General features: G+C 37.5%; 1 protein-coding gene across 7 annotated transcripts in view; it reads right to left on the bottom strand.

Moving 5' to 3' along the window:
• Positions 1 to 12,685: 12,685 nt before the first annotated feature.
• The window catches only part of PHTF2 (putative homeodomain transcription factor 2), a 171,416-nt gene continuing 160,807 nt past the window's right edge, over positions 12,686 to 23,294 (bottom strand). For all 7 annotated transcript variants that reach the window (XM_032276420.1, XM_032276425.1, XM_032276423.1 and 4 more), the window contains 4 exons: positions 20,407 to 20,562; positions 18,499 to 18,594; positions 15,963 to 16,088; positions 12,686 to 15,033 (listed from right to left, as the gene is read on the bottom strand). In XM_032276420.1, coding sequence (XP_032132311.1) covers positions 15,013 to 15,033; positions 15,963 to 16,088; positions 18,499 to 18,594; positions 20,407 to 20,562 — 399 coding nt within the window. In that variant the 3' untranslated portion in view covers positions 12,686 to 15,012. The remainder of the gene's footprint in view (positions 15,034 to 15,962; positions 16,089 to 18,498; positions 18,595 to 20,406; positions 20,563 to 23,294) is intronic.

The following is a 23,294-nucleotide window of genomic DNA, read 5'->3' as shown; positions in this document are numbered from 1 at the left end:
TCCCTCAACACCTTGGGATTATAGTTCAAAATGAGAGTTGGGTGGGGAGACAAAGCCTAACCATATCAACCAGGGTCTCTGGGCCTCAGAAGTGTCAAAATGAAAGGAAAATACTGCCACATTATTTAGGGCACAAAACTTTAAGATGTCAGCATAACAGATACATTTGTCCTAGCCTCCTCCATCATCATACCCACTGACAATGTCTTCATCATTTGTCCAAAAATGTTTATGATCACTGTTTTAATGATGACAGTTCTAGCTCACCGAGAATAGCTTTGGGGCTTAAAAAAAAGTCTTCTCAGACAAATTGAATCAGAATCTCTGGGGGTGGGGCAGAGTTGTTAGCATGGTTTTAAAGATCATCTAAGTCATTCTGAAAGGCAGCCAGGGTTAAGCTCATCATGAAGACATCATATTCTAAGCAAACCTCTTATCTCTTTCTGTTGCTCTCTCCTACCATCCACTCAATGAGTACCTGTGTCAAAGATCTACACTACATGTTTTGGAACATATAAAAATGGGCCTGGGATTGTAGTTTACCATATAATCCCAACACTTTGGGAGGCCAAGGCAGGAGAATCACTTAAGCCCAGGAGTTTGAGACCAGCCAGGGCAACATAGGGAGGCACATCTCTATACAAAATTTAAAAATTAGCCAGGTGTGGTGGCACACACCTGTGGTCCCAGCTACTTTAAAGGCTGAGGTGGGAGAATAGCTGGAGCCTGAGAGGTGGAGGCTGCAGTGAGCCATGATCACACCACTGCAGTCCCACCTGGGCGACATAGAGAGATCATGTCTCAAAAATGAAAAATAAATAAATAAAATAAATAAGAAAAATGGTAAGACATAGACTTTGTTTTGATAAGCATCTTACAATCTTGCTACATAAATTCTATGTACCATTACAGTAGCAAAGCTAGGCTGGCTTAAATGATATGTCTACCTAGCAATTTTATAAGATGTGTGAAGAGGACAGAAAAAGTAAACTGGAAAGAGAAGGCCAAGCTAAACAACACACAAAGAGCCAAGGGCAGTGGTTTTGTCACCAGCTCACAGGCTGGCAATCAGAGTCTAGTACCTGGTAGAGACTGGAGCACAGAGGAAAAAATGAAATGGAAATCAGTCAAGGGTCCTGTGTCCCAATCCTGGGATTCACTATTTAGAGAGAGACAAGGCTGTAGAGAATAAGAAGAGAATTGCCACCAACAGCTACATTTTAGAGATGGGTAGAAGATGAATGGGAGAAGAAACTTCTGTTCTCAGAGTTTTAAAATAAGGACCTACTAATGAGATGCAGTCTAGTTAACTCCTGGTAAAATGGGTGAATTAAGATAGACCGATTTCAAGGAATTAGGAAAACCTGAAATTGAAGAAGGTCATGCACCTGAACACCAAGGCTCGGCTTAAAAATGTGATTGGTTAATCCCACCAACCCAAAGCAAGTGAAAACTTGCTCAGGGAGCTGTGAAAAAGCCTAATTTGCTAAAGTGATAGGGCATGATGAGAAACAAAAGTGTTCTAAATTAGCTGTCCCACAAAAAAAAAAAAAAAAAATAGGCTTCCTCAAATTAAGACAACTGATGAAAATACTCTGCTAGAATAATGGGGCAACTGAATTCCTCCACGAGAAAACCTTTTCATTTCCTTGTAGAAACAAAGTTTAAAATACAAAACAATTAGCTGGGCATGGTAGTGGGTACCTGTAATCCCAGCTACTCTGGAGGCTGAGGCAGGAGAATCACCTGAACCCAGGAGACAGAGGTTGCAGTGAGCCAAGATTGTACCACCGCTCTCCAGCCTGGGTGAGATTCCTCAAAAAAAAAAAAAAATTTAGGAGAGAGATCCAAGATGGCTGATTACTAGCAGCTCAGGATTGTAGCTCCCAGTGAAAGCGCAGAGAACGAGACGATGCCACACTTTCAGACAAATTTTTGTTGCTCGCGGACCAGATTCCCAGCGGGGGAGCCAGACGGGTCACCAGCGCAACTCTTGTGGCCGGCACAGTCGTTTTGCCGGCGCCCCAGCTGGTGCAGAGTAAACAGGACTGGGTCCCCTTTTGGTTGATGTTTGGAGCTCCAGGAAGGCAGAGTCACCTATTCAGCTGATCGAAAAAGGGACTCAAGAAGGAAGCCAGACTGGAGATTCCCAGGCAGAAAAGCACCACCAATCTTAATGCCACCATTTTGGCCAGCGCAGTGGGTTGCTCAGATTCTGGCGCTGGGAATCAACAAGTTGGACATCCACTCAGAGACCTAATTTGAAAGTCAGTAATTACAAAGACTACAGGTGGATAAATTTACAATGATGGGAAGAAACCAGCGTAAGAAGGCTGAGAATACCCAAAATCAGAATGCCTCTCCCTCTACAGGGGATCACAGTTCCTCATCAACAAGGGAATAAGGCCTGATGGAGAACGAGTGTGTTCCATTAACAGAAGTAGGTTGCAGAATGTGGATAATAAGAAACTTCTGTGAGTTAAAAGAACATGTTCTAGCCCAATGTAAAGAAACTAAGAACCTTGAAAAAAGGTTTGACGAAATCCTAACGAGAATAGACAATCTAGAGAGGAATATAAGTGAATTAATGGAACTGAAGAATACTATACGAGAACGCCTCGAAGTATGCACAGGTTTTAACAGTCTAATTCATCAAGCAGAAGAAAGGGTATCAGAGGTCGTAGACCAACTTAATGAAATGAAACAAGGAGATAAGATTAGAGAAGAAAGAGTAAAAAGGAATGAGCAAAGTCTCCAAGAAATATGGGACTATGTGAAAAGACCTAATTTACGTTTGATAGGTGTACCTGAATGTCATGAAGAGAATGAATCCAAGCTGGTAAACATTCTTCAGGATATTATTCAGGAAAACTTTCCTAACCTAGTAAGGCAGGAAAATACTTAACTTCAGGTAATACAGAGAACACCACAAAGATATTCCTCAAGTAGAGCAACCCCAAGACACATAATCGTTAGATTCACCAGGGTTGAAATAAAGGAGAAAATTCTAAGGGCAGCTAGAGAGAAAGGTCGGGTTACCCATAAAGGGAAGCCTATCAGGCTCACAGCAGATCTCTCAGCTGAAACCCTACAAACTAGAAGAGAGTGGGGGTCAATATTCAATATCCTCAAAGAAAAGAATTTTCAACCCAGAATCTCACATCCAGCCAAATTAAGCTTCATAAATGAAGGAAAAATAAAATTTTTCGCGAACAAGCAAGCACTCAGAGATTTCATCACCACCAGGCCCGCTTTACAAGAGCTTCTGAAAGAAGCACTACACACAGAAAGGAACAACCAGTATCAGTCATCCCAAAAACTTACCAAAAGGTAAAGAGTATCTTCATAATGAAGAATCTGTATCAACTCATGGGCAAAATAGCCAGCTAGCATTAAACGACAATATTAAACTCACAAATATCAATATTAATCCTAAATTTAAATGGATTAAATGCCCCAATCAAAGACACAGACAGGCAAATTGAATAAAAAGTCAAAACCCATCGGTTCACTGTATCCAGATCCATCTCATAAGCAAGGACACATAAAGACTCAAAGGGTTGGTGGAAGACTTACCAATCAAATGGAGAGCAAAAACAAGAAGAAAAAAGAAAAAAAGAAAACAGGAGTTGTAACTTTCGTCTCTGACAAAATTGACTTTAATAGTAACAAAGACTAAAAGAAACAAGGACATTACATAATGGTAAAAGGATCAATGCAACAACAGGAGTCAATGATCATAAATATATATGCACCCAATATAGGAACACCCAGATACATAAGACAAGTTCTTAATGACTTATAAAGAGACTTGGACTCCCGCACAATAATAGCGGGAGACTTTGACACCACATTGTTAATATTCGACGGACCAATGAAATAGAAAATTAACAGGGACATCTATGATTTGAACTCAGACCTGGAACAAGTAAACTCAGTGAATATTTATAGGATTCTTCACCCCAGGTCCACAGAACATACATTTTTCTCGGTATCATATTACACCTATTTTGAAAGTGACCACATAATTGGAAGTAAATCACTCTTCAGCATTTGCATAGCATTTCACAGACTTAAATGAAATATTGGTTGGCTGTCTGTTATTTTCTTCCCTTATTCCTTCCTGTCTCCGCTGTTAAGCATAATTGTCGGCATAAAACAGGTTTTTAATACCTATTTTTAGATTCCATTCCAGCCTGGGCAATAGAGCAAGACTCCTGTTCTCTCTCCCGCTTTCTCTTTCAAAAAAAATTTTTTTTAATTAAGTATTTAACTATGACCACAGTCTACTTTCTGAGAATAAAAGAATTCTTAATTCTACCCCCTATTAGCAATAGAGAAAGAACATTTGAAGGAAAAATATCTCTGAGTGTTAAAGCTGAATGAGGATTGGATCAAGTAATTTTAATTCTATCCCATCTTTATTCAAATAGAGGTTAAAGGGCTACTTCAGGTCACCCAGGAAACCTATCTGAATGCAAAGGTACAAACCTAGGTTCCTGATATTTAGAGCAGGACCTTACTTCTGTGCATAGTCAATTGACATGAAAAATATATCATTGTAAAAAAATGATTTTCAGGATTACCTGCTATGAGGCAAAAGCATATGTAGAATCACAATGTTGAGTAGGACCCGAATGCAGCCACTAAGCCAATTCTTCTTTGCAAACAGATGAACTTCAAAACTGCCCAAAACATCATTAGGGTTGGAGAATCCACAGCTTCTATTAACACTCCACGTTGAGGGAGTGATTTGATAGTTTTTTTGTGAATGGCGAGCCTAGATTTAACACCACAAGTCAAATGACTGTGTGTTGTTTTAAATCCTAGGATTAATGAATAATAGCTGATTGTGTCTTTGCCATAAACTGACATATGCTTAAACACAAAGGTAGGCTTTCCATTTAAAAAATTTTCCATATCAAGTCATCCAAGTGTTTTCTCCCAAAGCCTTTATGTTTCATCCTTTTAACAACTTAGATTTCTTTCTTTAGATAGCTTTGGTTTCTCTAAGTTCATTTTCTAGTTGGTCTTATTTACTGAGGTCACTTTGAATTCTTGCCTATTGTCCAAAGGGGAGTCAAATAAAAATGATAGTACTAATGGTTAACAGTTATTGTGATTACTACATGTCAAACTCTCAACAAAACTTTCTAAGTGGCAGGATAATTTGCTACTGGAAGAGACTCAAAAGAATGAGCAATGTCTTTCTTTCCCCTATTCCAAGACAACCAAAAGATAGTCATACAATCCTATTTTGAGACTGATTCCCTCCCCTCTAGGAATATTATTACCTTTGGAGTTTCTAGGCTGAAAATAGGAGTTGTCAAGTCCCCGAGGACAACTGCTCAGCCAGGCAGTGGTCTGAAAGTCTGGTGAACTGAGAAGAGGTGGTGGAGACTGAGGAGGTGGGAGTTGCTGGTAGAGCTGCTCTTCCCCAAGACATGGTGCAGGTGTGGCCAATGGAGCATGGCTAGGAGGTGTGTGTTGAAGGATTCTGGGATCTGAGGCCTTATAACACAGGTGAGGATGTTGACGCTGTGCCTGGGGTCAGCAGGGAGGACCTCTGTGAGGAGCATTGCTCAGCGGACTGCAGCATCCACACGCAGCAGGGCACAGGAGGAGTTGGCTGGTCACCAGAAAGCACCAGGATGGAAGTACAGGTGCCACCAGATAACAAAAACCAACCCAATTCCATGTTTTCCAGGCATTAGCTGAAGGCCCTGGGCTTTTGTACCAATCTAGGGGAGGGGCTCGTCCACACATAACAGATTCTTCTTCTTATTTTTTTTCTGACAGGGTCTTGCTCTTTTGGCCAGGCTGGAGTGCAGTGGCATAATCATATTTCACTGCTACCTCAAACTCATGGGCTCAAGCAACCCTCTCATCTCAAACTCCCATGTAGTTGGGACCACACGTGTGTGCCATGCCACCATACCTGACTAATTTTTACATTTTTCATAGGAACAGGGTCTCACTATGTTACCCAGGTTGGTCTTCAACCCCCAGCCTTAAGCAATCCTCTCACCTCAGTCTCCCAAAGTGCTGAGATTATAGGTATGAGACACTGTGCCCAGCCTGACTTCCTGATACCTTTTGCATAGGTACTCAACGCCAGATTTCATTTGATTTAGGACAAATAAAGTGAAGTTTTGTTGCACAGGAGTGTTGTGGAACAAGTCCATGCCTGTTACACAGACATCCTAATTTCACACTCACAAGAACCACCTAAGGCTCCAATATTAGTTGCTTCCTCTCTCATTTTACAGATGAGGAATACAGAAGTTAAATAACTTGCCCGAGGCCATCTACATGCTGCAAGGCAGTCCCAGCTCCCCCGGATTCCAGAGCCTGTGATCTTTACCATAGTGCAAGATGACTTGAGCTGTTCTGTAAATTTTTTTTAAATGGTGTCACTTTGCAAATAATTATAAATCAACTGTATCAATCAAAGGTGAAGAAAGGCCAGGCACAGTGACTCGCACCTATAATCCCAGTACTTTGGGAGGCCAAGGCGGGAGGGTGGATCATTTGAGATCAGGAGTTCAAGACCAGCCTCAGCAACAAGGGGAAACGTCACCTCTACAAAAAATACAAAAATGAGCTGGGAATGCTGGCCTGCCCTGTGGTCCCAGCTACTCAGGAAAGTGAGGTAGGAGGATCACTTGAGCCTGTGATGTCAAGGCTGCAGTGAGCCATGATCCCGCCCCTGCACTCCAGCCTAGGCAACAGAGTAAGACCCTCTCTCAAAAATCAAACAAACAAGAACAACAAAGGTGGAAAAAAAACCTAAAGTCAACTTAATTATATATACCCTGTGCTATCGTATTATATATATCCCTCCAAATCTCATGTTGAAATTTGACTCCCAGTATTGGAGATGGGGCCAATGAGAGGTGTTTGGGTCATAGGACAAATCATGAATGTCTTACTAATGATTTACACATCTCTGCATAAATATCTTGGTGCCCTCCTCATAGCAATGAGTTTTCACTGTTAGTTCCTATGCTATGATAATCAGTTGACAAAAAGAGCATGGCACCTCTTTCCCCACACTTGCTTCCTCTCTCCCCATGTGATTTCTATGCATGCTGGCTCCTCTTCTCGTCCCTGCTGAATGAAAGCCATCAGAGGCCTTCATGAGAAGTAAATGCTGGTGCCAGGCTTCTTTTACAGCCTCCAGGACCATGAACCAAATATATCTTTTTAAAATAAATTACCCAGTTTCAGGTATTCCTTGATAGCAACGCTAAATGGACTGAGACACCCTTGGATACAAACATACCATGTCAATATTTTCTTACATAAAAATTCTAGCATAGTGAATAGAACCCTCAATATATACTAAATTTTGTTTAAAAATTACCAGCCCTGACAACAGAGTGAGACCCGTCTCTACATAAAAATAAAAAATTAGTTGAGTGTCGTCATGCACACCTGTAGTTCCAGCTACTTGGGAGGCTGAAGTGGGAGGATCACTTCAGTCCAGGAGATTGAGGCTGCAGTGAGCCATGATTTGCACCACTGCACTCCAGCCTGGGCAACAGAGCAAGGCCCTGCCTCCAAGCATCAACCAATCAATCAGTCAGTCTCAGTCTGGAGCTGTTTACCAAGTATCCTAGTGAAAATGGTGACATCTCAGTGTTGTACTCACCAATCAACTAGGACATGCCAAGCACTGTGCTAGGCAGTCCTTATCTTGAAGGTGAAATCAAATTTCTTGGCTCCACAAAGTAATCTTCCAGCATTAACTTCTACTCCTGCCTACACACATCATATTCTCCGGCCATACCTAACTGTTCACATGTGATACAGTAAACTGAGTACCTTCCCTACTTTGTAGCCATTGTAAAGAAAGCAAGTCCGATTGGAAAGGGCAATCAGGTTTTATTTAGTGGCCAGAAGGGGAACTCTTGCTTTAAAGGCACCTTCTCTTGGAGCAATAGGAGTCAGGGGAATCATAAAGCGTTAGATGAGGGGCAGCGGAGGAATGAAACATGCTCAGGGTGGGAGTTTCAGACACATAGGTGCGGTCCCCAAACATGCTTCTTCATACATTGCACATACACAACATGGTAGCCATCTTCATTTAGGGACGGGGATTTTAGCATTGTAATAATATGTTAAAGGTCTGAAAGTAACTAACCAAGCTATTGCTTGGTTTCTCTGCTTCTGCCAGTTTTAGGCAGTCTCTGTTCATTTCTTCACCTTTCTCCATTATCACTACCTCCTATTGACTTTACGGCTTTGCTCAATTCATGGTTTCTCCTGGGTTTCTGCTTTTCTAGCAACTCCTCCTGCTAACACTATGTCCTAAATTCAAATTTGTAGTAAGAGAGAATCTCACTGAGTCAGCAAGTCACCATCATGGATAGAGTGCTCCTATCGGGCAAGGCTCTCATGCCAACCAACCCTATAGGCTATTTGCAGGCACAGAAAATGGCTGGCTGCTTTAGAGCAAGGCACCAGTCACTGACCACTGAGCTACAGCCCAAAGAGAAAAGTGATACAGTCCAGCAGGGCTTGGTGAACATGCAGAAACAACTTTCTGTCTGTTCAGATGAAGGCTGAGAATGTGGTAAGCCTTCACAGTGCCTTCTAGTACACAAGGGTTCCACCCAACCCGTAAACCTTAAATATTTCTCCCATACTCGAGATTCGATTATCTCTCATCGAAATCTAAATAACTTATAAAATCAGGAAAGGAAAAGATTAAAGGTGGCCAGGGACAGAATCTTAGAGACTGAGGGAGTTGGGCTTAGAGAGTAACATCTTTTCCACAGAGCTGTAGTAGGGGGAAGATGGCAGAAGTCACTCTTAATGATTTCTATCTTTTCAATAAAGTTAGAGGAAACAAACACAGATGAGCAGAACTTGAGGGTGACAAAGTAGGTTTCAAAGAGCCACTGTAGGAAGCATAAATGAATATGAAATGGATTAAAAGACACATTACCAAATATAGAGCTCATAGATTTCAATTATATCTTGATAAGCATGACTTCTAGAAAGTCAAGTTCCATGCTCTCCAGCAACTCCAAGTAAGAACAGCGAGCAGACTTTAAGGAGTTGAGGGTTGAGAGCAGGTTGAAAAATGAAAGGACTCTAGGGTGCTGTTAGTGAGAGTATCCACATATAAATGAGTCAGAGATCTAATAATGAAGAGATATGAATGGAATATGCATCTGAGAATTTAGCAAAATTGCTCATAATGGGATATACAGTAACACAAAGGCTTGCAAAACAATGAGACTTTCCTCCCACATTTTAGTGTGCCTGCTTAGGAAGAAAGGGAATTAAATGTCAACTTCTTGTAAAAGAATTTTTCACATAGAGAAGTATGATCGTTTATATGAAGGATAATTCTTATGTTCATATTTGGTGGGGGTGCATGTGGTAGCTTATGTAATATAAATGATTTAGCTTGGAAATTTTTGTTAATTGCCTTAGGCCATTACCTGTTTCTCTTGGTGAGAAGGGTGAAGAGAACCAATTTCCTGCATAACCAACACATCAGTTCCTTGCTAGGTGCTTTACATATGTCATCTCATTAATCCTCCTAATAGCCCTGTAAAATAGGTATTACTGTCAGCAATTTATAGCTGAGAAAACCAAAGCTCACAGAGGTTAAGTAATTTGCTCAAGATTTTAATAGAAGTCTGATGCCAAAGTGTATGTTCTTTCCACTAGGGCACACTGCAGAGTTGAACAGGGAGATGTCAAGATGAATTCTTTTTCCTATTGCCAAGGATTACTAGTTTGTATATGACCTCACTACAAAAATGGACAGATAATTTGTCAATGTCTTTGTTCTCCCAGGGTATTCTTCCTATGATGAACAATTTTGATCAGTCAAGAGGTGCCAAATGCTTACACAAAGATATTATTATAGAATGTATACCTGCAAGGGGAATACAGAGAGTTTGGGCTCTATCATTAAGTAGTTGTGTAACCTTGGGCAAGCTTCTTAACCTCTTTGGGGGCCTATTTTTTTCACGGGATAAATGGGGACTTTGGAATGGGTGGCGTCAAAGGTCCTATTAGACTCGTCACTCATTAGATAAATATATTGTGATTCTTCTGCATATCAGGCACTGTTTCAGGTGCTAAGAGTGGTAAATACAGTTAGAATATCATGGAATTTACATTTGTCAACCTAAAATAATCAAAAGGGTTAGAATCTAGTAAACTTGCCAGGCACAGGGACTCACGCCTGTAATCCCAGCACACAAGAAGGCCAAAGTGGGCAGATCTTAGGTCAGGAGTCGAGACCAGCCTGGTCCCCCATCTCTACTAAAAACACAAAAATTAACCAGGCGTGATAGCACATGCCTATAATCCAAGCTATTTGGGAGGCTGAGGCATGAGAATCACTTGAACCTGGGAGGCGGAAGTTGCAGTGAGCCGAGATCATGCCACTAAACTACAGCCTATACAATACAGTGAGAAAAAAAACAAAAACAAAAACAAAAAAAACCCCTAAATTTGAGTAAGCTTACTCAAGCATAAAGTTTGACAACAGGCCCTGTGGAAGCACATATTCCAAAGGATGGAAGTCAGTGTTCTAAAGTCTAGAAGTTTGAGATCATTTATATAGACAAAGTTTAAGGAAGCTTAACAGAATTTCTACATGTTCTATAGAAGGTTTAATGCATAGTTCAATGATCTAATTAGCCGAGGTGGTCTTTTCTTTCCCTTGAAACGTGTATTTAATATTCCACACTGAAGATGTAACAGTCAGGAGGTCTTTTGCTCCACCTGGTCTGATTTAGGTATAGGACAATGAAAGAGGCAGTTAATCTATAACAAAGATTAGAGACTAGAAGAGGGAGAAGTCCGGTCTCTGGTCTTTCCTGTCAATTACAAAACAAGAACAATAAGGAAGAAAGTTAATCTATAATCTAAGAAGCAAAAGCTGCAAATATGCTACCTTACTCTGTCTATAAGGTTTAACTTCCCCTGGGCATAGTAAGTTTGGAGCGTCCTTAAATTTTATTTTCTTTTATGCATTCTACAAAATTTTGTATCTTAAGCCTGTAATTCTCAAGATGGTAATGAGTGGTAAGTAGAACAAATTTTACAAATCACTTGGGGAATGCTTTCTTGAAAATATATCTGTACCACCTCTGTGAAATTTTATATATATGTGTGTGTGTGTGTGTATATATATATGTATTTATACACATATATATAATTATTTATATATATATATATATATATACACACACACACACACAGGTCTCTGCCCCCAGTCACTGGCACAGAGCTCTTAAAGCCCTTATAATTTCCTGAAAGACAGGGGTGCTAGGACAATCTTTTGTTCTAATATTTGGTCTTTGACTCTAGTTCCTGACACGCAGTTCCTAAGAGCTTTGCAAATTCCAGGTAATAGGAATGTACTGTAAGGAGGCAACTCTTGGTGGGCTCCTGAATGTGAGGGCTGGTCACCAGAAGAACCAAACCATGATTATAAACTTGGAATTTTCAGTTCCACCTCCCATTCTCCAGAGAGGCTGGAAATGGATTTCATTAATCATGCCTAGGTGATGAAGCCTCCATAAAAATCCCTCAACTATGGGATTTGGAGGGTTTCTGGGTTGTGTAATACATGGAGCTTCCTGGGGTGTGGCATACTCTGGACAGGGCATGAAAGCTCCACACCCCTTCCCCCATACCTTGCCTATGCATCTCCTCCATCATCTGTATCTTTTAAAACCATAAGAGTTAAGTGTTTCTCCAAGTTCTGTGAGCAGCTCTAGCAAATTAATTGAACCCAGAAAGAGGGTTTTGGGAACCCTGATAGAGAGCCAAATCACAAGCTGGATCTTGTGACTAGCTGGGGACAGTCTCGTGGGAATGAACCCTCAACCTGTGGGATCTGACACTATCTCAGGTGTAGTATTAGAGCTGAGTTATATTCTAAAACACCCAGTTGGTGTCTGCCAGAGAATCTGCTATCAGAAGTATTATGTTGAATGGTGTGAGAGTAGAAAAAAACACTTTGGTTTTTCCCATCCCTAATGGCCTCTTAGATTCCCCAGGCAGTCAGTACACTGGGGAGCCAGTGCTACTTACTGTTAAGCATTTGTGGTATCTTTTTGTATAGGTTTGGCAGAAAAAAAGGTTGAGAATTATGTTCTAAGTCATATAGCAAACGATTAAGAGGTGCTAGTCATATTGCTATTTTGAAGTATGAAGGGAGATTGATTAAAAGAGTCATTCTAAGCTTAAAGTTTGAAAGTGCACTTGAATTAATAGTCCTAGATTAATTTAAGCCCTGTGAACACTTGACCAATCAGGTAATAGAAATATTAGAATGTTTAACCATCCTACCTAGTTGGTCATAATCTCTCATGCTGAATTCATGTGGCAAAACCATTTGTTTAAAAACGCCACTATACTTTCATAATGAGCTTTAATGTTCTAGGCCACAGCCAATCTGCTGTATTCAAAAACAAACAAGCAAACAAACATTAGTGATGTAATATCAGTTTGATGATGAGAAGCCTGTGTATGTATGTATTATTCTTTCATGTTCTCAGAATCATAACAAAATCTGAAATGTTGGAAAGTTATACAAAATTTATTTTCACTCCCTCCAAATATAACAATTATAACTAAATTTTATGTTAACTAAACACAAAATGATCATAGAAATGTATATGACTTGAAAATTTTTAAAAAACACTGTCAGTCATAGAATGTTTTATTTTAAACTTGCTGTCAAACTTTCAAATACAACACATGTGGCAAAGAAACAACAGTTCACACACAACATCTGCCACAATTCTATCTTTGAACTGCCTTTTCTATATTATGTAATATGTTACAATTTCTTATATTCATGGTATTCTTAAAGGCAGCAATGTCAATTTTTCTGCTTTGAAAATAGTTGTTAATGTTCTGAAATTGCTTAAAATGACATTTTACTTTTAGTATTCTACTGCTGCCCATACTGACATAATTCAACATATTAATAAGTTGTTGAGAGGTATACTGTACTTAATAAATCAACACCCAACTCTAAGTTAACCTCAATCTAAAACAAGCATTTTCTTAAATCAGTATACTCAGCTAGTTTTCTCAAAAATATTTCCATTCTGAAATAAGATTTTTTTTGTGTGAGATACAATAGTTTCATCTTTTATTCCTAACAGAACTCATGCTGTACTTTTTTTCTCAAAATATATTTGATATATTCTGTGCAAAATGTTAAGTTCTGTATAGGTATGTACCTTATTTTGAAAAAGTTTATAAAATATAATTCCTAAAAACAACCTCAACATTAGACAATAGAGGAAGAAAAAACATCAGACAAAGCCTAAGTTTTCACATGAGAAACTAAGTATGTTTTTAAAGCTCCAGTATTACATTCCTTGCAAAAACTCAGAATGCACTTTGGTCATTATTAAACATATTTAAACATAGGCAAATAAAACGAAATGCTTCCTGTTGTTTTCCATAGAAAGAAAAACATACTACACAATGAGGCTGAATTGAGGCTGATCAACAGGAATGGTAAGAGCAAAGTGATATGACATGGCTTTGTTCTCCACACATTCCTGATTTTAAGATTATGATTTGGGGATTAGAACTGCACCAATCAAATAAATTATTTACAATTAATTGTTTTAAAGTTCTTAAAATATAGTAAAAATATGAAGATATTCCACATGATACACTTTGCACCAAGAAAATTCTAGATTGTTTCAAATGAATTCTTTTAGAAACCAGATGCTCAGTTAAAAAAAAAAAAAAGTCACAAAAACCATTTCACATTTTTTGTAATTCCTAAAATACTCGATTGTACAAATATAACAAGGCCCAAGGTAAGATACTATCATATTCGCCCTATTTGCCTAACACACCAACATGATAAGTTCTCATTGGACACTTGGTAAATTATTCCTTGGGGGAGGTTAAACGCATCTAAAATAGCCCTTATATAATGGGGGTGGGGTGGGGAGAATGCACCAGATAAGTTTAGAGGATAGAATTTGCAAGCTGAAGCTGTCTTTTCTGAAAATTTGGATATAGTTTTATAACTAGCAGAGAATTATTTTATTGGTTCTTAACCTTATTCTTAAGTTGTTCATTGAGTGTGGTATGAATAGACTACACTATAGTGTACCATGGGGAGAAAATTATTTACTTGCGTAAACATAATGTACTTTAGTAATATCAATAGGCACTTCACTTGTGAGATGAGTATACCTCACTCAAAAGGATACCATATCATGCCCCAGTACACTATAACAGATCCCATATAAAGATACGCATTAAAAGTAACAATTTTAAAAAGTGCACATTTTGAGCATGCACAGCTGGAGCTGTGCAAACAGCCCAGTGTTGCAAATAAATACAAGTATTACTAGTTAATTTTTATCAAAATATTTTACAGTATGGTAACCATTTACAATTATTGCTCTATTACAAGTTTTATCATCAAAGAGCACTTGTTGACCTGTTATACAATACCGTATATATTAATACTGAAGGGTGCTTAAACTGAAACTTAATCAGTTTGGATCCTGGCATTGTTCCAAAATAATTCAGGAGAAACCCTGACTGGATCTTGATTTACCAAAGAAAATGTTTTATGTGTATAGCTGAGTTCAATGCAATATTCCAAAGTTAAAGAATTTTTCCTCAAGTAAGGCAAGTTCACGGCATTGATGGAGAAACAGTGCTTAGAAATGGCTTCTATTTTTACAATTTGTTATTTGTCAATTATTTATGACCAATTACCAGGATCTCAAGTATCTGGATATCAGTTTCATCACCCTTTCAACAACTAAGTACATCAATGCTTAAAAATAAAATATAAAGACTAAAATAAATGTAAAAATAAGTGAACAAGTAAAATAAATATAAGAATTGCACAAGACAGTCTGATGTAAACACTTCAATTCCCCAGCTGAGACTCCTGAAACAAAGAATCAGTGACAAGCTTTCAGGCAGCTTAGTCAGTACTCTTATTCTGGAAAAGAGGCTACATCTTTTTTCTTTGAATTGTCATGACTTAATCTTCCATAGCTAGGAAAAAAAAAAAAAAAAGTAGTGACAAGCCAGTTTTAATATCAAAGCTTAAATTAGATTAATACCATTTTAAAATTCAAATTTCATTCACAAATAAGTACATATTCTAATATTTTTAACTCCTGTATCCTTTTAAGAAGAACTCATCTTAAATGCAAACAAAAATGTGAAAATCAGATTTTTCTTGCCTTCTCTTATTGAGAAGTGGCTATATATACATAGAACTTGTTTAATATGATTATCTTATACCTTCCTAAGAGTTAGTCGTGCATATATTGCTATATAGATAAATAATACAACTTTTGGCTGAAAATAGAAAAAGGGCTCTTCTTTTTCTTTTTTATCACCTAAATTAGATGAAAGTTACATTAGTAAAAATAAATACTTCTGGCTGGGCTCAGTGGCTCACACCTGTAATCCCAGCCCTCTGGTAGGCCGAGGCGGGTGGATCACTTGAGGTCAGGAGTTTGAGATCAGCCTGGCTAATATGGCGAAACCCCGTCTATACTAAAAATACAAAATTTAGCTGGGCGTAGTGGTGAGCACCTGTAGTCCCAGCTACGTGGGAGGCTAAGGCAGGAGAATCGCTTGAACCCGGGAGGCAGAGGTTGCAGTGAGCCCAGATAGCGCCTCTGCATTCCAGCCTGGGTGACAGAGCAAGACTTCATCTCAAAATAAAAAATAAAAATAAATACTTCTACTTATCCTACATAAGACTTTTATTTATAATAAACACTGTTCCAAATTAGAAATTCCTACAGTATTATAAGACACAAATATATATCATTCTTTGAAATTAAATGTGAAATGTTCCTTAATTGTAGTCTTACCAAAATGGCTGCATTACTGTGCCTGTGAGGGTAAAAAAAGGTGTGACAAAAAGGCAACAGGAAACTAAGAAATAAAAAGTACTTGCAGCCTCTTACCTTTAAATTAAATCCAAGCAAGTCACTGATAACACCAGAAACAGCAGACAGGATGACAACCTGGGTGATGTTATAAAGCAGCGGATTCATTGTAAGCCCATATAATCTAAAAGGACTGTCCAATTCCTAGCAGAAGAGAAAAGTCAGTCCCAGATTCAAAAAGAATTACTAAGTAAGCTAATTCAGGACGATATGCAATGAGAATTTTAAAAAACACTTTCAAAAAAGTTACCAATTATGGATGCTTTTAGAAAGGATAAACTTGGTTAAACTTGAAATAAGTAAATTTTAATAGTAGCTTTAATTGTTTTAAAGGAAAAAGAAACTTCTTTTAAAAGAACTCTGTGACTAAATTTGTAACTCCAATTTCTGTCCCTTAAGTTATTATAAAGATGCTAGAGAACATTTTTTAATATAAGAACTAGAATAGAAACTGAGAGAGAACAATAGCTTTCGGTAGAAGAATTAGAAATTAGTGAAATTTTCTGATAAGATTATAACATGTAAAAACTCCTCTTTGAGTCAATTTATTTTCAAATACATGGATTAATCAATTAATTGGTTAATTCAAACATTTAAAGTTCTATTATATGCCAAGTGCTAGACTCTGGGAAATTAAGATTCAGTTCCTGTGTTAGCCTCTGGGAAGTTAAGATTCAGTCCCTGAGCTGAAGGACCTTACAGTTTAGTAGACAAGCAACAAATAATTCAAATACGTCCCATTTCATAAGTACGTATAAAAAGCAATGGGGTCACAGAAGAAGGTGCTCCTGAAACTCTGTGGGTAGTAAATTTTCTAAAAGACACATGAGAACATGACACATCTGAATTGCTACAGGTTGCTCAGCATTGTTAAGAGCCCAAGTACAAGGGAGAAAGATCACTGGGCCAGCAATGTAGAAGAAAGACCAGAGAGCAACAAGACCAGAAACAACACTATCTATAAGCAGTTCAGTGTATCAAAAGCTTAAGTGAGAGACAAAGATTTCACATAGGGCAGTATGGACAGAGAAGGGGATGAACTAGAAGATATTTAAAAGATTGAATCAATGGACCTGAGAATCTACCGGCTGTAAAGAGAGAGAAAGAAGGTACAATTTATGTTAGGTCCCAAATTTTTGACTAATGTATGGTTTAGAAGACTGTATGATCAAAAAGAATCATACTATTATGCTTTGTATTCTAGTCATTTTTATACTTTACTCAGATTGCGGCTGCTCATTAAGTCTCAACTTTGTAGCCCCTTCCTGTCTACACAGTACCTACACTCTGAAGATACCCAATATATGTGTCAAGCAAACATAAAACTATTAATTCAAGATTTTTTTTCCCATTGAGTATTTTGGCCAAAAATAGTTTGCCTCTATTATCTTGCTCATTACTTAAATGTCATCATCTTCCTCAATATAATGAAAGGGATTTGAAAAAGAAATCAATCTGTAATTGCTTTTTATTATTCCCCCACCCACTTCTTCTGAATCTTTTCAATACTATGTGGTGCACAGTCTATACCCAATTCATACTGTTTAGTTGACTGAAGAATTAACTGTAACACTGAAACATAACTAATTTCATACCATTCTCTGAAAACATGTAAATAACTATAACAATTATATTCAATTATAGAAATTGAAATTTAAAAAAATATTTTCCTTTTAAGAAAGAAAAACATTACAAATATTATAAGCAGTGATAAAAAATTACCCCCAGAGTTATTATTGAGATCAAATACATCAAAATTCTATTCCTTTTTATTGTTATCAAAAATGATTTAAAACTTAAATGTTTATTGATAACATATATTTATGATAATTATGTATTATTACTTTTTAAGCTAACTCAGGCCAACTAGAAGACTGCTCCGAGAAATACAAAATAAAAAACTTCCCAAGTTGGCCGGGCGCGGTGGCTCAAGCCTGTAATCCCAGCACTGTGGGAGGCCGAGGCGGGTGGATCACGAGGTCAAGAGATCGAGACCATCCTGGTCAACATGGTGAAACCCCGTCTCTACTAAAACTACAAAAAATTAGCTGGGCATGGTGGCGCGTGCCTGTAATCCCAGCGACTCAGGAGGCTGGGGCAGAAGAATTGCCTGAACCCGGGAGGCGGAGGTTGTGGTGAGCCGAGATCGCGCCATTGCACTCCAGCCTGGGTAACAAGAGCGAAACTCCGTCTCAAAAAAAAAACAAAAAAACAAAAAAACAAAAAAAACTTCCCAAGTTAACAACAAATTTTCTTTTCTGGAATCTATTTTAAGGTCTACGAGGCATACATTTCCGAAGATGCCAACCTCTACAATACTCTAAACATTATTGAGAGTCTTAATACACAATTTCCAAAGAAATTATTTCGATTAGTTTGAGCACTTTTGCAATGAGAAGTAAAATATAAATTGTATGTATATGCAAAAGTATAATTTGGAAACAATTTGAATAATCATGAAAAACAAATACAAAGTAGTATTTATAAACAAAAAAGTAAAATTATGTCAGAACAGCATATTTGACATTATGACAATTTTCAATTCTATTCTTACCTTTAGCAGTTTAGTAGCCAGTTTTAAAACATTATTCACTAGTGTCAGTTCCTCTTTTTTGTTAGGTTTTTTCTCCATTTTCAAGTAGAGGTTTATCTTTTATAAAAAAGAAGAAAAATACTTAAAATTATGAAAACTACACATTTTTAAAGGACCTGAAAGATATTCACTCAAGTGTCTTGTTATTGAGATTATGGGTTATTTTAATACTCTTTATACTATATATTCCAAATTTCCTACACTTTTAGAATAGGAAAATAATAACTGTTACTTAAACATTTTTCAAATGTAATGAACAGCCAAAATAAAAAAGACTGGATGGCATTATTTAAAATCTGAGACACTTCAGTATCAGAGCCAAATCAACCTAAAAAATAAATGAGAATAAATTAAATCAATGGTTTATTATTTCTTTCTTTTTTATTAGAGATACGGTCTTGCTACGTTAGCTAGACTGGTCTTGAACTCCTGGAGTCAAGTGGTCATCCCATCTCAGCCTCCCAAAGTGTTGGGATTATAGGCATGCGCCACAATGCCCAGCTGGTTTATGAATTCTTTATTTAAATGTCACTCAAAAATATTTGTGTATTTTTGTTTTCCACTCTACAATAGACAATTTTAGGGTGCCGGCCCTGTCCGCAGTTCCCTTCTTTGAAAAATGCTCTAACCCCAGGCCAGTGGAAGAAGCAAGCCTAGGTAACTGTGCTTACCCCATTTGATCCCACCTTTACCCCAATCTAGCAGCCACAGCTGATTAGGCTGGAATGTACACCCAAACCAAAGCTAGTCAATATACTGACTGGTGAGACTAACATGATGTATCTACCAGATATTGTAGGAACATGAGCTGAAAAGTTAGTAAAAGTCTAAGCCAGAACTCAAGCCAAAACAAACCAAAACTGTGTGTAAACCAAAATCATAAGCTAGCAAGTCTACAGAAAGGCCACTGGAAGATAGGTGAAGAGAAGAGCAGAAATAAGAAACCAATTAGCCTCAGGGTGAGTTGCAGGAAGTGGTTGATTTTGTCCAACTCCATAAGACTCAAGTATACTTGTTTTTCTTTCTTTTTTTTTTTTTTTTTTGAGTCAGAGTCTCACTCTGTTGCCCAGGCTGGAGTGCAGTGGTGCAATCTCAGCTCACTGCAACCTCCAAGGTTCAAACAGTTCTCCTGCCTCAGCCTAACAAGTAGCTGACATTACAGGCACGCACCACCATATCTGGCTAATTTTTGTATTTTTTGTAGGGATGGGGTTTCACCATGTTGGCCAGGCTGGTCTTGAAATCCTGACCTCAGGTGATCTGCCTGCCTTAGCCTCCCAAAGTACTGGGATTACAGGTGTCAGCCACCGTTCTTGGCAGGCTCAAGTATACTTTCTTAGGGATCTTTATCTTTGTGAGTTACTCTTCTGTTTGAGCTTATTTGACAGGATTATTGATTCTTTAAAATCAAACTATCCCTAACTAAAATATTCATGGGCAATAAGTTTCTTTACAAAATTCCTATAAAATGCCGAGAGGAAAATATTTAACAAATTCATACAAAATAAAATTAAGCATCAAAATCATTACACTTTATTCTTTCTACTGATTAAAAATTTATACTTATTCATATGCAAGTCTGCTACACTGCAAAGCAAACATGTCCCATTCATAGTTTAAAATACATTATTTTAATAAATGGTACTTCCTTCTTGTCAAATAAAAATGGGACATTAAAAAAGTAGATTAGATTAGAAATATGAATCAAGGCAGAAACATTGAAGAAAGGTTTGTGTCCTATTAAATTTTACATTTTGTTTTATAGCGCAAATGACTTTAATCAAAACACATTCTGGAAAAACATAAAGGAAATGAAAACATTTTAACTTACAGACATTAATTTATAGCATAATAAGCATGCATACTCACCTGTTCGGTAAGTAATATTGAGGTATTGCTATATTTTTTACTTGTTTCTGATCCAAGAGTAACAAATCTTAGGAGAAAAAGTGTTAACGAGATGCACCAAATTACCAATTCCCAATTGTAGTGACAATCAAGGAAGATCTCATGCACATGAAGTAGCTAAAAGTATGAAAAAGGTAACATGAAGCAGCAATGTGATTCAAACAATTTCTTTTAAAAGAAATAAACATTTTACTTCATAGATCGTTCATAAATTTAGTATTACATTTTAGAAACATTCTACATATTTTAAGCACATCAAAAGTACACAGCATAATGTAATCAATATCCATGGGGCCTCTACGAAGTTTTGCAAAATCTTAATATTTTGCTCTCTTTCAGATTTAAAAAAAAATTACAGATTTAGTTGAAATCACTTAAATTTTTCCTTGATTCTCATTTCTCTTCCCCCTTTCCACTTCAGAAGTAATTAATTTTATGTTTATCTTTTCCACAATAGTTTTTATAGTTTAGCCACATATACATCCTTAAGCTATATCATCCTTTGTATATTTTAAAATTTATTTTCCACAAGCACTTGGGAGTTGAAAAAAAAAAGAAAAAAGTTTCTGTAAATGTTATCACATTACCCACATCATTCTTTACTTTTTATTCCACTGAACTTTGTTTTCAAGGTTGATTCATGATGACAGATTTAGCTCTAAATTTGTTCATGCTCTTATATTATAGTAAAATAATCAATCACAATTTATTGGCCAGTAAAACAATCACCACAACTTACTGATCAACCCTATCATTAATATTTTGTTGCCCATTTCCGTTATTACAAGCAATGCTGCAATACACATTCTTTTATGTGTTTCCTTGTACACACCAGACTTTCTTTAGAAGTTAATATCTAGGAGCCAGATCACTGGATTCTTGGATATTACATATTCGACTTTATTAGATGTTGCAAATTTGTCTCTGAAATAGTTCCACCAATTTACACTCTCAGCCAAGTATCAGAGTTCCCTTTGCCATCACTTTCATTCATACTTGTTATTATCCAACTTCTTAACAGCTGCTAATCTAATAATGGGTGTAAAGTGTTCTGACATTGTTTTAATTTTATTTTTCCTGATAGGGATGTTGTTTCATATGCTTATTGGTCACTGAATTTCCTCTTCTGTGAGTTACCTTTTTATACTCTTCATCAACGTTTTTTCTAGTAGGCTGTCTGTTTTTCCTATTGATTTGTAGAAGTTATTTTTATAAGGTGACTAACAATCCTACTTAAGTCATCTTGCCACTATCTTTCCCAGACTCTGGTTTGTTGTGGAGTCTTTGCAGCACACGAAATTTTAATTTTAATTTGCGGTCATATTAAAAATTTTTGTTTTTCACATTTAGATCTTTAATCCACCTAGAATTTATTTTTACGTATGGCATGAAGTCATTTTATTTTGCTCCATTTTTACTTCATATTTCCATTATGTAAAGCCTTCCTGCATTGATATTTAATGCCATCTGATCATATATTAGGTTTCTAATATATATATGGCTACATACAACTCTATTTCATCCCAATGGTCATTCTGTACCTGGGCAAAAATCATAAAGTCTTTCTGTAATTTTAAAATAAGTCTCTCATCTGAAGGTTCTAGGAGAAATTTAAAAAATAAAAACAGAAAGAAAAATTAAAGTCTTCATATTTCTGGTACAGCAACTTGTCCTTCAAAATTATCTCAATTACTCTTGTCTCTCTGTGATTCCAGATGACTTTCAGGAAGGTTGATTATGTTTTTAAAATAGACAAACAATTCTGTTTAATTACATGGAATTCCAACAATTCCCTCAAGACAATTAATATAAAACAGAGTATTTCTACCTATTAACATTGTGACTAACATTGTATACCTTCTTTTTAAATTTTATTTATTTATTTATTTATTTTGAGACTGAGTCTCATTCTGTCACCCCCACTGGAATGCTGTGGCATGATCTTGGCTCACTGCAACCTCTGCCTCCAGAGTTCAAGTGATTCTCCTGCCTTAGCCTCCCAAGTAGCTGGGACTACAGGCATGCGCCACTGTCCCCAGTTAATTTTTGTATTTTGTAGTAGAGATGGGGTTTTGCCATGGTGGTCAGTCTGGTCTTGAACTCCTGACCTCAGATGATCTGTCCACCTAGGCCTCCCAAACTGCTGAGATTACAGGTGTGAGCCACCATGCCTGGCTTCATTGTGAAACTTCCTTCATAAGTTTCAATATAGTTTTATCTTATTTCTCCATAAGGCCTTACATATCTTTTGTTAGAATTATTCCTGGGGATCTTAAATTTTTTTGCTATTGAAAATGACATACGCAGGTGGGTTTTTTTTGTTTTGTTTTTTGTCATTGTTGTTTTTAAGACAGGCTCTCTGGGCCGGGCGCGGTGGCTCAAGCCTGTAATCCCAGCACTTTGGGAGGCCGAGGCGGGTGGATCACGAGGTCAAGAGATCGAGACCATCCTGGTCAACAAGGTGAAACCCCGTCTCTACTAAAAATAGAAAAATTAGCTGGGCATGATGGTGCATGCCTGTAGTCCCAGCTACTCGGGAGGCTGAGGCCGGAGAATTGCTTGAACCCAGGAGGCGGAGGTTGCGGTGAGCCGAGATCGCGCCATTGCACTCCAGCCTGGGCAACAACAGCAAAACTCCGTCTCAAAAAAAAAAAAAAAGACAGGCTCTCACTCTGTCACCCCAGGCTGGACTGCAGTTGGCACCATCATGGCTCACTGCAGCCTTGACTTCCCAGGCTCAGGTGATCCTTTTGCCTCAGCTTCCCAAGTAGCTGGGACCACGGGTATATGCCACCACATCTGGCTAATTTATATATATATATATATATATATATATATATATATATATA

Source organism: Sapajus apella, unplaced genomic scaffold (genome assembly GCF_009761245.1).
Source record: "Sapajus apella isolate SASKATOON/1434 unplaced genomic scaffold, GSC_monkey_1.0 scaffold7, whole genome shotgun sequence".
Taxonomy (NCBI): Eukaryota; Metazoa; Chordata; class Mammalia; order Primates; family Cebidae; genus Sapajus; species Sapajus apella.
Note: the sequence above shows the minus strand (reverse complement) of the source record. Positions and strands in the feature narration are given on the sequence as shown.